The sequence below is a fragment of the Perissodus microlepis genome, chromosome 12 (assembly GCF_051167445.1).
Source record: "Perissodus microlepis isolate ML-2025 ecotype Zambia chromosome 12, ASM5116744v1, whole genome shotgun sequence".
Lineage (NCBI taxonomy): Eukaryota > Metazoa > Chordata > Actinopteri > Cichliformes > Cichlidae > Perissodus > Perissodus microlepis.
In genome coordinates this window covers 37,191,666-37,204,329 of record NC_140472.1, presented here as the reverse complement: position 1 = coordinate 37,204,329, position 12,664 = coordinate 37,191,666, and the positions used below count along the sequence as shown (strand labels likewise).

The following is a 12,664-nucleotide window of genomic DNA, read 5'->3' as shown; positions in this document are numbered from 1 at the left end:
GGCACAATACTTTTGATTTGGTCAGTGCTACCCATAAAAAGGCCATATTTCAGTTTATTAGGTTAAGTTTGGTCATGACACACAAGCTGGACCTTGTTGGCTAAAGTTACATTAGCTAAAGCAAAGATTTTGGTAAAAGAGAAAAACACACGTCATGCCATAAATTCAAAACATGTTCCAACTTTTGTAGCTCTCTTTCCTTGAAATTATAACCAATGTTACTCACCTTGAAAGCAGATTCCAATGAAGACGATTAGAAAACGTCCAAGTAAAGTGAGCATGTCGTTAACCGCCAATTCCCCATGACGCACCTCGATAGCAGTCACATGAGGCAGTTTTGAATCCTGCTGTGCTCAACTTCCCCATATTGTCAAGTTCACATAAGTTGCTGATTTAGCTGGACATGAGTTTTCGAGTCAGCTTTATTTGGTGTAATTGGGACATTTTTAACTTGTAATTTTGTGCTATAACAACAACTTCAGTCATCTATCGTCAAACTGATATAGAATAATATGTTACAATAACAAACATCTAGAATTACATTTTACAGTGTAATCAAACCTCTATAACTTTGCTCTGCTTCACTTCAGCAGCATCAGGTCATGTTCACATGTTGATTCATGGTTTTCTTCTGTTTTTGTTCTACTGCAGAATATTGGTTATTTGCTATAAAAAGCCAGGCCAGGAAAATCTGCTTCACGTTTTTCTGTTTTATCCTCAGTGACACAAAGAGATCTGCTGTGATGCTCACACCTCTGATAAAGTCTCACAAGTTTTTTTATAGATCTAAAGATCTTTTTTTATAGATCTGGCCTCTCAGCCAGAGGCCTCAAGCGGTGCGTGTGGGCAACAAGGTCTCAAACAGCATTACCCTGAGCACGGGGGCTCCACAAGGCTGTGTGCTCAGTCCTCTGCTCTTCACCCTGTTGACACATGACTGCACACCAACCTACAGCTCCAACCATCTTGTGAAGTTTGCGGACGACACAACGCTGGTGGGGCTCATCACCAAGGGCGATGAGACCCACTACAGGAAAGAGGTTGAGCTCCTGACCACGTGGTGCAGAGACAACAACCTCCTGCTAAATGTTAGTAAGACCAAGGAGATTATTGTCAACTTCCAGAGAGGCCACGCCTGTCACCCCCCATTGACCATTGACGGCGCTGCGGTGGAGAGGGTGAGCAGCACCAAGTTCCTGGGGGTGCACATCAGTGAGGACCTCTCCTGGACAACCAACACAGCATCACTGGCCAAGAAAGCACAACAGCGCCTCTACTTCCTGCGCAAACTCAAGCGGGCAAGCGCTCCACCACCCATCCTGACCACATTCTACAGAGGAACTATTGAAAGTATCCTCTCCAGCTGCATCACTGTGTGGGGCGGTAGCTGCACTGACTATAACAGGAAAGCTCTACAACGCATTGTGAGAGCAGCTGAGAGGATAGTTGGTGTACCACTCCCCTCCCTGCAAGACATTTACACCACTCGCCTCACCCGCAAAGCCATCACAATTGTCAACGATGCAACCCACCCCGCGCACTGTCTGTTCAGCCTCCTGCCCTCTGGAAAGAGATACAGAAGTCTCCGCTCCCGCACTACCAGGCTCACCAACAGCTTCATCCACCAGGCTGTGAGACTGCTGAACTCTCTTCCCTCCCGGCTCCTAGCCAGCAGAATCACCAGATTGGCAGAAGTATAGGAAGACAGACTGGACTCTACCCCTCCCACCCCCCCCCCACCCTCTCCAACAAGAAAACACTCTCTGAACCAAGAACTGGAAACATTCCTGACTGGAAACAACTACCTCTGCATTGCAATTGCACACACCTGCTGCTACATATTTTTAGTATTTCTTTTAGCATTATTTATATTATTATATAGTAGACTAGTATACTATTTTCCAGAGAACACTGTTGGAACACTTTATTTTATTTATTTTTAGGTCCCTATTCAATATTACCTTATTGTTAGGGCTGTTTTTTTGTTGTGCATCTGCACTTTATTGTTGTCAATGTCTACGCATGGGACAGTGTGAAACGTAATTTCAATTCCTTTGTATGGCAAGTACATTTGAAGAAATTGACAAATAAAGTTTTCTATTCTATTCTATTCTATTCTAAAATATGGAGGTGTGGCACCCTGAGTATTTTGAGCATCAAGAACAAGTCTGAGATGCGTTCCTTGTGTGTTCATGTACAGCCCCCCCCCAATCATCTTTTTTGCTATTTGTTGTGACAATAGGTTGCATCATAGCACAGAGCGAAAAGCTCATTTGCTCCCACCTGATGTGATGTTAGGGCGATATTTAGTTTCGCCAGTAGGTGGCAGTGGCGGTTCAGACAAACGGGTGACTGGCAAAATAATCCAAAAGTAACGCAGGCCAGTTATTGTAATGGAAGCCGTCAGTAACACTGAACTGTTTTGCTGTGTTTCAGGTGAGAGCAATATACAAGCACTACATATATTTATGTAAAGTTGATACTTATTTAACATGTTTGGAGTGTAATTCTTGTTTTATATGGTGAGCGAATAAAAGAGTTGTTTCAAGTTATTCGTGGGTAACGCTGATAACGTTTGTGCGCTAGCGAAGTCACCACCTCATACTGTAACTTATACTGTAAGAGTGCTGCTGTGATGTGGTGCTGTGTAAATAACACTGAGTTGAACAGAAAATGGAATCAGATCAGTGTGTGTGTGTGCAGGTCTGTCCGTGGTGTCTGTGTGTGTGTGTGTGTGTGTGTGTGTGTCTGTGTGTCTGTGTGTGCGCGGTGTCTGTCCATGTGTCTGTGTGTGCGTGTCTGTGTGTGCGTGTGTGTGTGTCTGTGCGTGTGTGTGTGTGTGTCTGTGTGTGCGCGGTGTCTGTGTGTGCGTGTCTGTGTGTGCGTGTCTGTGTGTGTCTGTGTGTGTGTGTCTGTGTGTGTGTCACCTCTGCTCGCGCTCTCTCTGGATCTCCTGGTTGATGTTATTGATGCGGCCCTGAAGTTTCTTGCGTCTCTGTTCAGGAGGAAGATGGCTGCAGTCGGCCGGACTCGAGCCCTGCAGCATCAACACACTCGTTAAACATCAGTAAGTCGAAGGCTCAAACACACCTGGACGTCTCTGACAGGTGAGATACTGACCAGTTTGAGTGACAGCTGTCCAGTCAAAGAGGCGAGCAGGAAGAAAGACAACAGATGTCATCATGAATGTGCCAGGCGACTGTGTGTGCGTGCACAACAGCTTGCACTGCAGCAGTTAGTGTAGGAAACAGTACGTAGTATACAGTGCCTAACACAATTATTAGTCATAAAAACTCAAACATTTTAGAAATTTGTGATCAATGTGTTTGAAACTATTTTTTATTTTTTTAGAGAAATTGAATCAGTGTTTTAAAGCTGCTAGGGGCGACCGTGACTCAGGGGGGTTGGGAAGCGCATCTGTAACCGGGAGGTCGCCGGTTCGATCCCCGGGCTCTCTGTCCTGGTCGTTGTGTCCTTGGGCAAGACACGTTACCCTACTGCCTACTGGTGTTGGCCAGAGGGGCCGATGGCGCGATATGGCAGCCTCGCTTCTGTCAGTCTGCCCCAGGGCAGCTGTGGCTACAACTGTAGCTGCCTCCACCAGTGTGTGAATGTGAGAGTGAATGAATAGTGGCATTGTAAAGCGCTTTGGGTGCCTTGAAAAGCGCTATATAAATCCAATCCATTATTATTATTATTAGGCAATCAAATAAACATCTGAGTGTCATTTGGTTTCTTCATCAATTATAAACATAATGATGATTATAATATTGTAGCATTAAAATATCACGTAGATTAAAGTGCATGCTGCCGGATTAACCATCACAGAGACATAAATATGACTTTAGTTTGTGGTGTAAACCTCACAGCAGCTGGACTCCGATATGTGTTATAGTATTTAAGATATAACGTAGTATTTCATGTAGTACAGTATGCAGTACATCTTGTACCCCTCTCTTGAGGCTGCGCAGACACTGCTTCCTGGTTCTGTAGCCAGAGGTCATGAGGTCATTCAGCCGCTGTGTGATTGGTTCTCGGGTGGCTGTGGGTGGGGACTGGGGACTGTTGGCCATGCCCCCGGGTGAAGGAGAGGTTGGGGGTGGGGGTGGAGGCTGGCGGGGGGAGGACAGGAGGGTCAGCAACTGAAAGGAGAGAAAAGGACCTGAGTACAGCCAGGTGATTCCTCCAGGTGTGTCTCATCTGCACCGTGTGTGTGCGCGTATACCTTGGTTTTTCGGATGAAGGGCCACAGCTTTCTGCTTTGTCTCCGCTCCTCTGTCCGGTTGTCGAGGTAACTGGATTCAGAGATGCTCCGCCTCATGGTGGCGCTGTAGTCTTCAAATTCGACATCACCCGGGGGGTCGAACCCTGATTTATACACCTCCACCACCTGACGGGTGTCCTGAAAGGACATTCACCACATAACATCAGCTAACCTTTGACCTTTACATCCCATATTGACGTGTTTATGAAGGCACATTTTGGAGCTCCTTCATTAGAAACATATCTGCAGATGCACACCCTCCCGCACCTCAGTTAGAAGGTTAAAGGTCAAAGTTCATGACAGCACAGTAAGAAAGCTGGACTTTTGTCAAAGCCGGGAAGGCTCCTAAAGAAAGCTCCAGCCTATCCAGAAGAGAAGGACAACCGCTGCCTAAGCAAAAACCTGTAGTGATCCCGTACGTGTCAGGAGTATCGGAACAGCTGAGACGCATTTTTTCTAAACACGACGTCTCTGTGATTTCAACAACTTAACTTACCGTATGATGGTAAGGACCTCACCTCATGTATGCCGGATTTTATACATAGAGACTCTAACAGAACGAGTGAGAAGAGGAAAAGAGTGAGACGTGGAGGTGTTAAATTGCGTCTGAGGAGACAACAGGTCAGTCGGTTTTCCCTGCCGTCTGTTATCCTTGGAAATGTTCAGTCTCTTAGGAACAAGCTGGATGAACTCCAGGGAAACGTCAGGTTCCAGAAAGACTTCAGGGACAGCTATGTAATGGCTTTTTCCGAGACATGGCTGACGGAGCTGGACCAGGACGCCAATTTTTCAATTGACGGTTTTGGAGCTCCCTTTCGCCGGGATCGGGATGCACGAGTAACAGGGAAATCTCAAGGAGGGGGAGTATGCTTGTATGTGAACAAACGTTACTGTAGCGCTGTGACTGTTAGAGAGTGTATTTGTACACCAGATGTTGAACTTTTATCCGTGTCGCTGCGCCCTTTTTATCTCCCTCGTGAGTTTCCACAACTTTTTATTACCATAGCTTACATTCAGGGCTCACCCCGCCTCCACTTGCAGCATCATTTCAGACGTAGTGCAGAAGCTGCAGGCGCTCTCTCCTGACGCCCCAAACTTTATAATGGGGGACTTTAACCATGTCTCTCTTGAATCAACTTTGGGCAATCTGTATCAATATGTATCCTGTCCTACCAGACGGGATAAAATGTTGGACCTTTGTTACGGATCGGTGAAGAATGCTTATAAATCCCTCCCGCTTCCTCCTCTGGGATCTTCTGACCATAACTGTGTGCATCTCCTGCCCATCTATAAAACTGTCTTAAAACGAGAGAAGACAAAGACTAAGGATGTTGACATATGGTCAGAGGAATCTGTGCTTACCTTGCAGGAATGTTTTAAGTGTACAGATTGGGAAGTTTTTATTCAGTCTTGTGGAGATGATCTCGACGCTTTGGTGGATGTTACTAGCTCTTATGCAGTATTTTGTAAAGACATGATTATACCCCGTAAGCGCGTTAAAATCTACGCTAACAATAAGCCATGGGTCGCTAAAAGCGTCAAATCCTGTTTAAGGAAAAAGAGACAGGCCTTTAAAGAGGGGGCTGTTACTGATTTTCAGGCAGCCACCAAGGAACTGAAAATCGAGATCTTGAAAGCAAAACAGAGCTACAAAAACCTTCTTGAAAGCAAATTTGCTGCAAAGAATTTTGGGTCTGCCTGGACTTGTATGAAAACCATAGCAGGGTTTCAAAATCCCCAGAGCAGCAGTCAGATCATTTTAGATGGTTTTAATCCAGACAGAGATTTTCAAATGCTTTAAATATGTTTTATGCTCGTTTTAGTTCTGATTTTAGCGAGGATATTTTGGAACTGAAACAGAAACTGAGAGATACTCAGCACTTTATCATTGAACTCAGTGATGTCAAAAAGGCCTTTCATAGAGTCAATGTGAACAAGAGCCAGGGTCCTGATAATATTAGTGGCCACCTAATTAAATCTTGTGCTGACGAACTCAGTCCTATATTTCAGGTTATTTTTAATAAATCCTTGCAAACACAACATGTGCCCTCTCTTTGGAAAGAAGCAGTCGTGGTTCCTGTCCCTAAATCTAGTCGTCCAACAATTCTAAACGACTTCAGGCCTGTTGCCCTCACTTTAGTTGTAATGAAAGTCTTTGAAAAAATCATCAGAAATGTGATTATGAAAGAGACTGAACATCATCTGGATCCAATGCAGTTTGCATATAGGCCCAATAGAGGAGTGGAGGACGCACTTTTGACTTTACTAAATCTGATTCTTAAACATGTAGAGAGTAAAGGGACTTTTGCAAGACTTCTTTTCATTAATTTTTCTTCGGCTTTTAATACAATACAGCCCCACATTTTAATGAAAAGACTTTTAGAACAGTTTCGTTCTTTTATTGAGTCTGTTTTATCCTTTTGTTTGGTGGCATGGTTCGGTCAGACCTCTGTCACAGAGAAAAACTCTCTAAATCAGATAGTGAGATGGTCCAGTCGTCTGATAGGTGAGCCACAGTCTTGTTTAGCCTCCCTGTACTCTAAGCAGGTACAGAGGATGGCTTTATCAATCCTTAAAAATGGTTCCCATCCGCTAAGGGGTGAATTTCAGCTTCTTTCCTCAGGACGGAGGTTTCTATTTCCGAGATGCAGGACAAAGCGTTATAAAAATAGCTTTGTCCCCGTTGCTGTCACTGAATTAAATAAGAACTGTTTTTGATTCGAAATATTAAATTACTATATATGTGCTACAGGGAGGTTTATATCTTTATTAGGTATGTTTGTTTTTGAAGGGATGCCAAATGCTATCATTTTTTCTGTAAAGCAAATTTGCCTTGCCTATGGGTATAAATAAAGTTACCTTGACCTTGATCTCTGAATCCAGGAGGGGGCCTAAGGGTACATCTCTCACCATCTTACAATGCTGTGATTGCAGCCATTCCCCAACTCTCTGTGAATGGTACATGATCATAAACTGACCTCACAGACCATCGTTCATTCAGTGCTGCTAGTGTAGGTCATTGTGCAAATGTCCTGTTTATAAGGATGAAACCTGCAGTCAGCTGAGACTGAAGAAGTCACCTGATGATGATGAAACGTTTCTCTCACTGAACAGAACCAGATGGACAGAATCAACCTTTTGAGATTGAACAAGTGTGGCTGTTTGGAAGGAGAAAGCCTCTCCTCTAAGAAGAGCGTGGCAGAATTGGGTTAGGATTGCAAAGCTGCATCAGAACAAAGCACAGGACTTCTGGAACAGACAAAACCAGAGTGGAAGTCGGAGAACCCAGAGACACGTGCAAACTCAGCACACAACCTGGCCAGATGGTGGCGTTAGATATTCCCTTTCCACCCGCCATGCTCGCTGGCGTGTTTCCTGTGAATTTACTCATCTAACCAAATTCAGTCTGAAGGGTCGATGGACTCAAGGACATCAACACGGTCACATCTGAACCTCTAGGGAGAAAACTAGATATCCAGATGTGCACATGGAAATAACCTTCAGGGCAAATTAGCCTAATCTAAATCAGGTGTTTGGTTCTGTGGGCGAAGTCCCGGGACTCTCACCTTTCTTGGCTGTATGCTTTCAGCAGCTTCCATCATGGCGTCCAGACAGCGGCTCACAACAGGAAGAACTTTTCTCTCAGCCTCGGCCAACGAACGCATCGCCTCCCCAATCCTCTCGATCCGCCGCTCCTCCATGTCCTGGATACGCTGCAGGGCAGAGGCACATGCCTGAGTACACATCGCCACACTCACTGATGACATCACTGCATAACAGGAAGTCCTACCTGGTAAATTACTGGTACCAGTGTGTGGTAGTGCTGGTGCTGATCCTGATTAAACTGGTTTAAACTAGTCACGTAGTCTTTCCTGGACTCCTCAGCAGCTTGTTGTTTCTGCTGAGCCGTCTGACGAGCCTGAAAACAGAGAAAACTTTCACATCGACGATTGCCAACGGGAGACGACTCAAAATATGCTTATCAGTGAAGAAGAGACGCACCTTCAGCGAGCAGCGCTGTGATGGACAGACAGACAGAGAGAGACACAGGCAGACAGACAGGACTAAGTATGATGTTAGGGATTAAAATGGACCACAATCAGCTGTTTTATTCAACCCCTGGGTCATAGTTGATAAATAACGTCCAATCATATCACTGCAGGGGTGCCCAAGCTTCGCCCACACTCCCCCTGACAAGAGCTTAGTGTTCTGACCTTCTCTCCATCCGTTTTATTGTCCTGGTCGATTTTGTCGGAGACGTGCTGAGCTCGCTCCGCCTCCTTACAGTCACGTTCAAACCGCCGCTTACTCTGAAAAATAAGTAAAAAAACCAACAAACAAACAAAAATAAACAGTCCAAACAAGTTTCCGCCTTTACAGAGTTTGGGATGGGGACAGTGTGTTGGTGGACAGGGGCAAAGGTCACTTACAGACTCCAGCTGTTTCCAGGAGCTCTCAATGTGCTGCTGTGCACGGCGGCCATCTTGGAAATGCTGCAACAATAAAACAGACTGGTCAGACTGGTCGAACCGGTTGAACTGACGAAATCTCACTGAGAATAACTGGGTCTGCACTACAAAGCGAATTAAGCACACCCAGTTTGTTTCTCTGTGGCCTGTAGTGATGGGATTTCCGGCTCTTTTTAGAGAACCGGCTGTTTCGGTTCGGCTCACTAAAAAGAGCCGGCTCTTTCGGCTCCGAACCGGCTCTTCAGGTTGTTTTGTTGCTTTAATTAATTTATTATTAACAATAATATAAAATTATGCACAAAAGGAATTACTAATGTACAAAAAAAAGTGGTTTTATTTATATATGTTTATATATAAATATATGCGGTGGCCCCTAGAGACAAAACACGTACAAACTCCAAAACACATTTCTAGCATGAACTGAACTTCCAAAACAGAGCTACCTAAATCACTTAAATTACACAATTGAAAGCATGTGTGTATTGTTGATGTATTTATACACAAGCATTCGTATATAGTCAAATAATAATAATTTTAAAAAAAAGTTCATTTACCTGTTACTACCACACACCAAATCCGGTCGTTGGTACTTCCTGGCTTGTGTAGCCACTAGGCAACAAAAGCTCAACACTGCCCCCTAGCATCCTGGAGCACTTCTGTTGTCTTTTGTACGTGTTTTGGAGTTCGTACGTGCTTCGGAGTTTGTACGTGTTTTTGCGTGTTTTGGAGTCTGTACATTTGTACGTGCTTTGTCAGTAGGGGCCACCGTAAATATACTTTTATTTATTCACTCCACATAAAATGTAATAAATAAATCATATAATACAAAGACCAACTATTTACGTTTCAACTATTTAAATTTTCAGCTTTTTCCTTTTAAACAAATTTAAAGTGAAACAACACAAAACACTGCAAACCACAACACAATTAAATATAAATTATAATATGAAAACAAAAAGAAGATGCACATTTTCTGATGGACCTGCATGAATAAACTTTCTGAATCCTTTATCATCTGCAACTGAAAATAGTTGTGGATGATTACTATACCTTTCTAATGTGACGTTGTTGTCCCTGGCTCTCTTTCTCTCTCTCTCCCTCCCGCTCTGTTCCTGTGCTACTGCGAGGGTAACTACCGCCCCTCCCCCCTCTACCCAGCGCAAAGCACAAGGCTCGCATGCGGAGTGAAGCAGGAAAAAGTTCGAGAGAGAGGGTAAGAGAAAGAAAAAAAAAAACCCACGGCACGCGATAAGGAGCCGGCTCGCGTCGTTCACGTCAAAGATCCGGCTCTAAGAGCCATTTCTTTCGCAACCGACCCATCACTACTGGCCTGGACTCAGGCTGGCAGTGGGATAAACAGTGACACGAAGCGGTCTGCTGCTAAGTTAACCATGGTTTGTTGATCTAGCTACTAGGGGTGCAACGATACTCATATCGATATTGAACCGTTCGATACAGTGCTTTCGGTTCGGTACGCATATGTATCGAACAATACAATTTTTAAAATTTATTTTAATCAACTTTTCTTCTGAAGATGCTGTCTGTGTTGAGCGCTCAGTGGATCTGCGTTCGACTACTCCGCCTAGGCTGTACTGTCGAGCGCAGATCCACTGAGCGCAGCGCAAGCTAGCGAGACAGAAGCTAAGCTCGTTGCAACATGGCAAATTGAACCTCCCCCACCCTCATTCAGATCTGGCCTTTGGAACTATTTTGGTTTTCATGTGACGTATGACCCTGAAGGTAAGCACGTCATGGACTAAAGTAAAACAGTATGTCGGATGTGCCATGCAATGCTCAGTTACATGGGTGGGAACTACTGCGTTAGCGCAGTTTGCTCGTTAACGTGTTGACGCCGTCCAGCCCCACGCACGGGGCGATCCACGGTAGCTCGTTAACGGAGATTTGCCGTGTTGTGGCGTTAACGTCATTTCAGATTAACGCTGACAGCACTAGTGGGAACACAACGAATATGACTGCACATTTACGCCGACATCATCCTAGTGCAAAGACAAGTGGAAGCAGACAAAAACAACAAGCACGCATGCTACAAACTTTACCCGAGTCATTTAGACAGCCGTTAGCACAGGATTCTTCTTATGGGGACCTGATATGTTTAATATGCTGCTGAGAATATAGCCCAGAAGAAGCGTATAGTATAGCTTTTATTTTGGAAAGAGCCATTTCTCTGTAATAAACTCTCTTTTCCAAAGATGAGTGATTTCTCGATCAGATAGATTTATTATTTTATCCCTTTGTTGTTTCAGCAACATTAAATTTAAAAACTGCACGTTTGAGTTAAAATATATATTTATAATTTTAATAAATGGCAAATTAAAAAAGCATGAACATTTTTTTGTATCGAAAAAATATCGAACCGTGACACCAAAGTATCGAACCGAACCGAACCGTGAATTTTGTGTATCGTTGCACCCCTACTAGCTACAGGAGTGTTCACTTGAAAGGGGCGGTGTTTGTAGCATCTGACCAATCACAAACATCGAACATGTTTACACAGCAGCGGATAAAACACAATATAAACTGCAGTAAATCAGGTGTGTGTGTGTCTGCGGAGGTGCTGCCACTTGGCGTTGGCTCTCTCTGCTGTAGAGTGTCACTTTCTGTTCCAACACACAGTGGTGTTTTTGTGTCACCAATTTAATTAAAAACTTAAAGATAACTTCTTATTTCACAGTGTAATCTTCACGTCCTTGATCTGAAGCACACTCTTTGTTGATTAACTCGCTAAATGCATCCACAGCATTCCCTCACTGTGTCTGCAGGGTTTCGCTAGCTTAGCTCAGTGGTTCCCAAACTTTTTTTGCTAGGCCTCCCTTTGTTTTACAAGAAAAATGTTCGCGCCCCCTCTTTGCTTCAATGCTTTGTTTTAATGCATGACTCTGTAGTGCTCACCCACATTTGTGTCTAAAAACAAACAACGTATTTAGGAGCACGTGTGTGAATAAAAACTAAGACAGCATTAAGCCTACACAGCCTCCAATTTTAAACAAGAACACTGATAATACAGCAGCAGTGAAGATGACGCTGTCATAGTTTAACATGGAGCCGTGGCCCATCTGCAAAAAGCAAAGAGTGAGCTCAGGTGGAGTGAAAGTTTTGTTTCCTAGCGTCCAAAACAGCAGCTGTTCCTGTAATCACCATTAAAACCTTTACTGGGAAAAAGCTGACAGAAGTCCTTCATCAGCACCTGATCAACAAACTTCAAACATGAAAAAGAAAAATCTCCGTAGCTGCTCCATCCACCACCATTTGCTTTGTTTAAATCGAATAGCACCAAATCACAACAGTTGTCTCAAGGCGCTTTATATTGTAAGGTAAAGCAGTCTTAGGATGGTCTATAAGACACATTGATGGTTTGGAGAAAGTACTGAAGTTAAATTGGAAAGATCAATTGGCAAAGAAGAGTCTAAATAAAAATGGAGAGTCCTCTTCACACACTGAGGTCAGTTATGGTGTTCTACAAGGTTCAGTGCTAGGACCAATTCTGTTTATATTATACATGCTTCCCTTGGGCAGTATCATTAGAAGACATAGCATACATTTACACTGCTATGCTGATGACACCCAGCTCTATCTGTCCATGGTGGGGCGATCGTGGCTCAAGAGTTGGGAGTTCGCCTTGTAATCGGAGGATTGCCGGTTCGAGCCCCGGCTTGGACAGTCTCGGTCGTTGTGTCCTTGGGCAAGACACTTCACCCGTTGCCTACTGGTGGTGGTCGGAGGGCCCGGTGGCGCCAGTGTCCGGCAGCCTCGCCTCTGTCAGAGTGCCCCAGGGTGGCTGTGGCTACAATGTAGCTGCCATCACCAGTGTGTGAATGTGTGGATGACTGGATGTGTAAAGCGCTTTACTAGTCCCTAAGGACCCCAAAGCGCTTTATACAAATACAGGCCATTTACCATTTACCATGAAGCC

General features: G+C 44.3%; 1 protein-coding gene across 1 annotated transcript in view; it reads right to left on the bottom strand.

Annotated features, from left to right (window-relative positions):
• fnbp1a (formin binding protein 1a) overlaps positions 1-12,664 on the bottom strand; it is a 40,224-nt gene that overhangs the window by 21,648 nt on the left and 5,912 nt on the right. The window contains exons 5-13 of the mRNA XM_084945323.1: positions 8,695-8,757; positions 8,479-8,574; positions 8,267-8,281; positions 8,055-8,183; positions 7,831-7,977; positions 4,226-4,402; positions 3,951-4,142; positions 3,121-3,135; positions 2,928-3,037 (exon numbers count right to left, since the gene is read on the bottom strand). Coding sequence (XP_084801449.1) covers positions 2,928-3,037; positions 3,121-3,135; positions 3,951-4,142; positions 4,226-4,402; positions 7,831-7,977; positions 8,055-8,183; positions 8,267-8,281; positions 8,479-8,574; positions 8,695-8,757 — 944 coding nt within the window. The remainder of the gene's footprint in view (positions 1-2,927; positions 3,038-3,120; positions 3,136-3,950; positions 4,143-4,225; positions 4,403-7,830; positions 7,978-8,054; positions 8,184-8,266; positions 8,282-8,478; positions 8,575-8,694; positions 8,758-12,664) is intronic.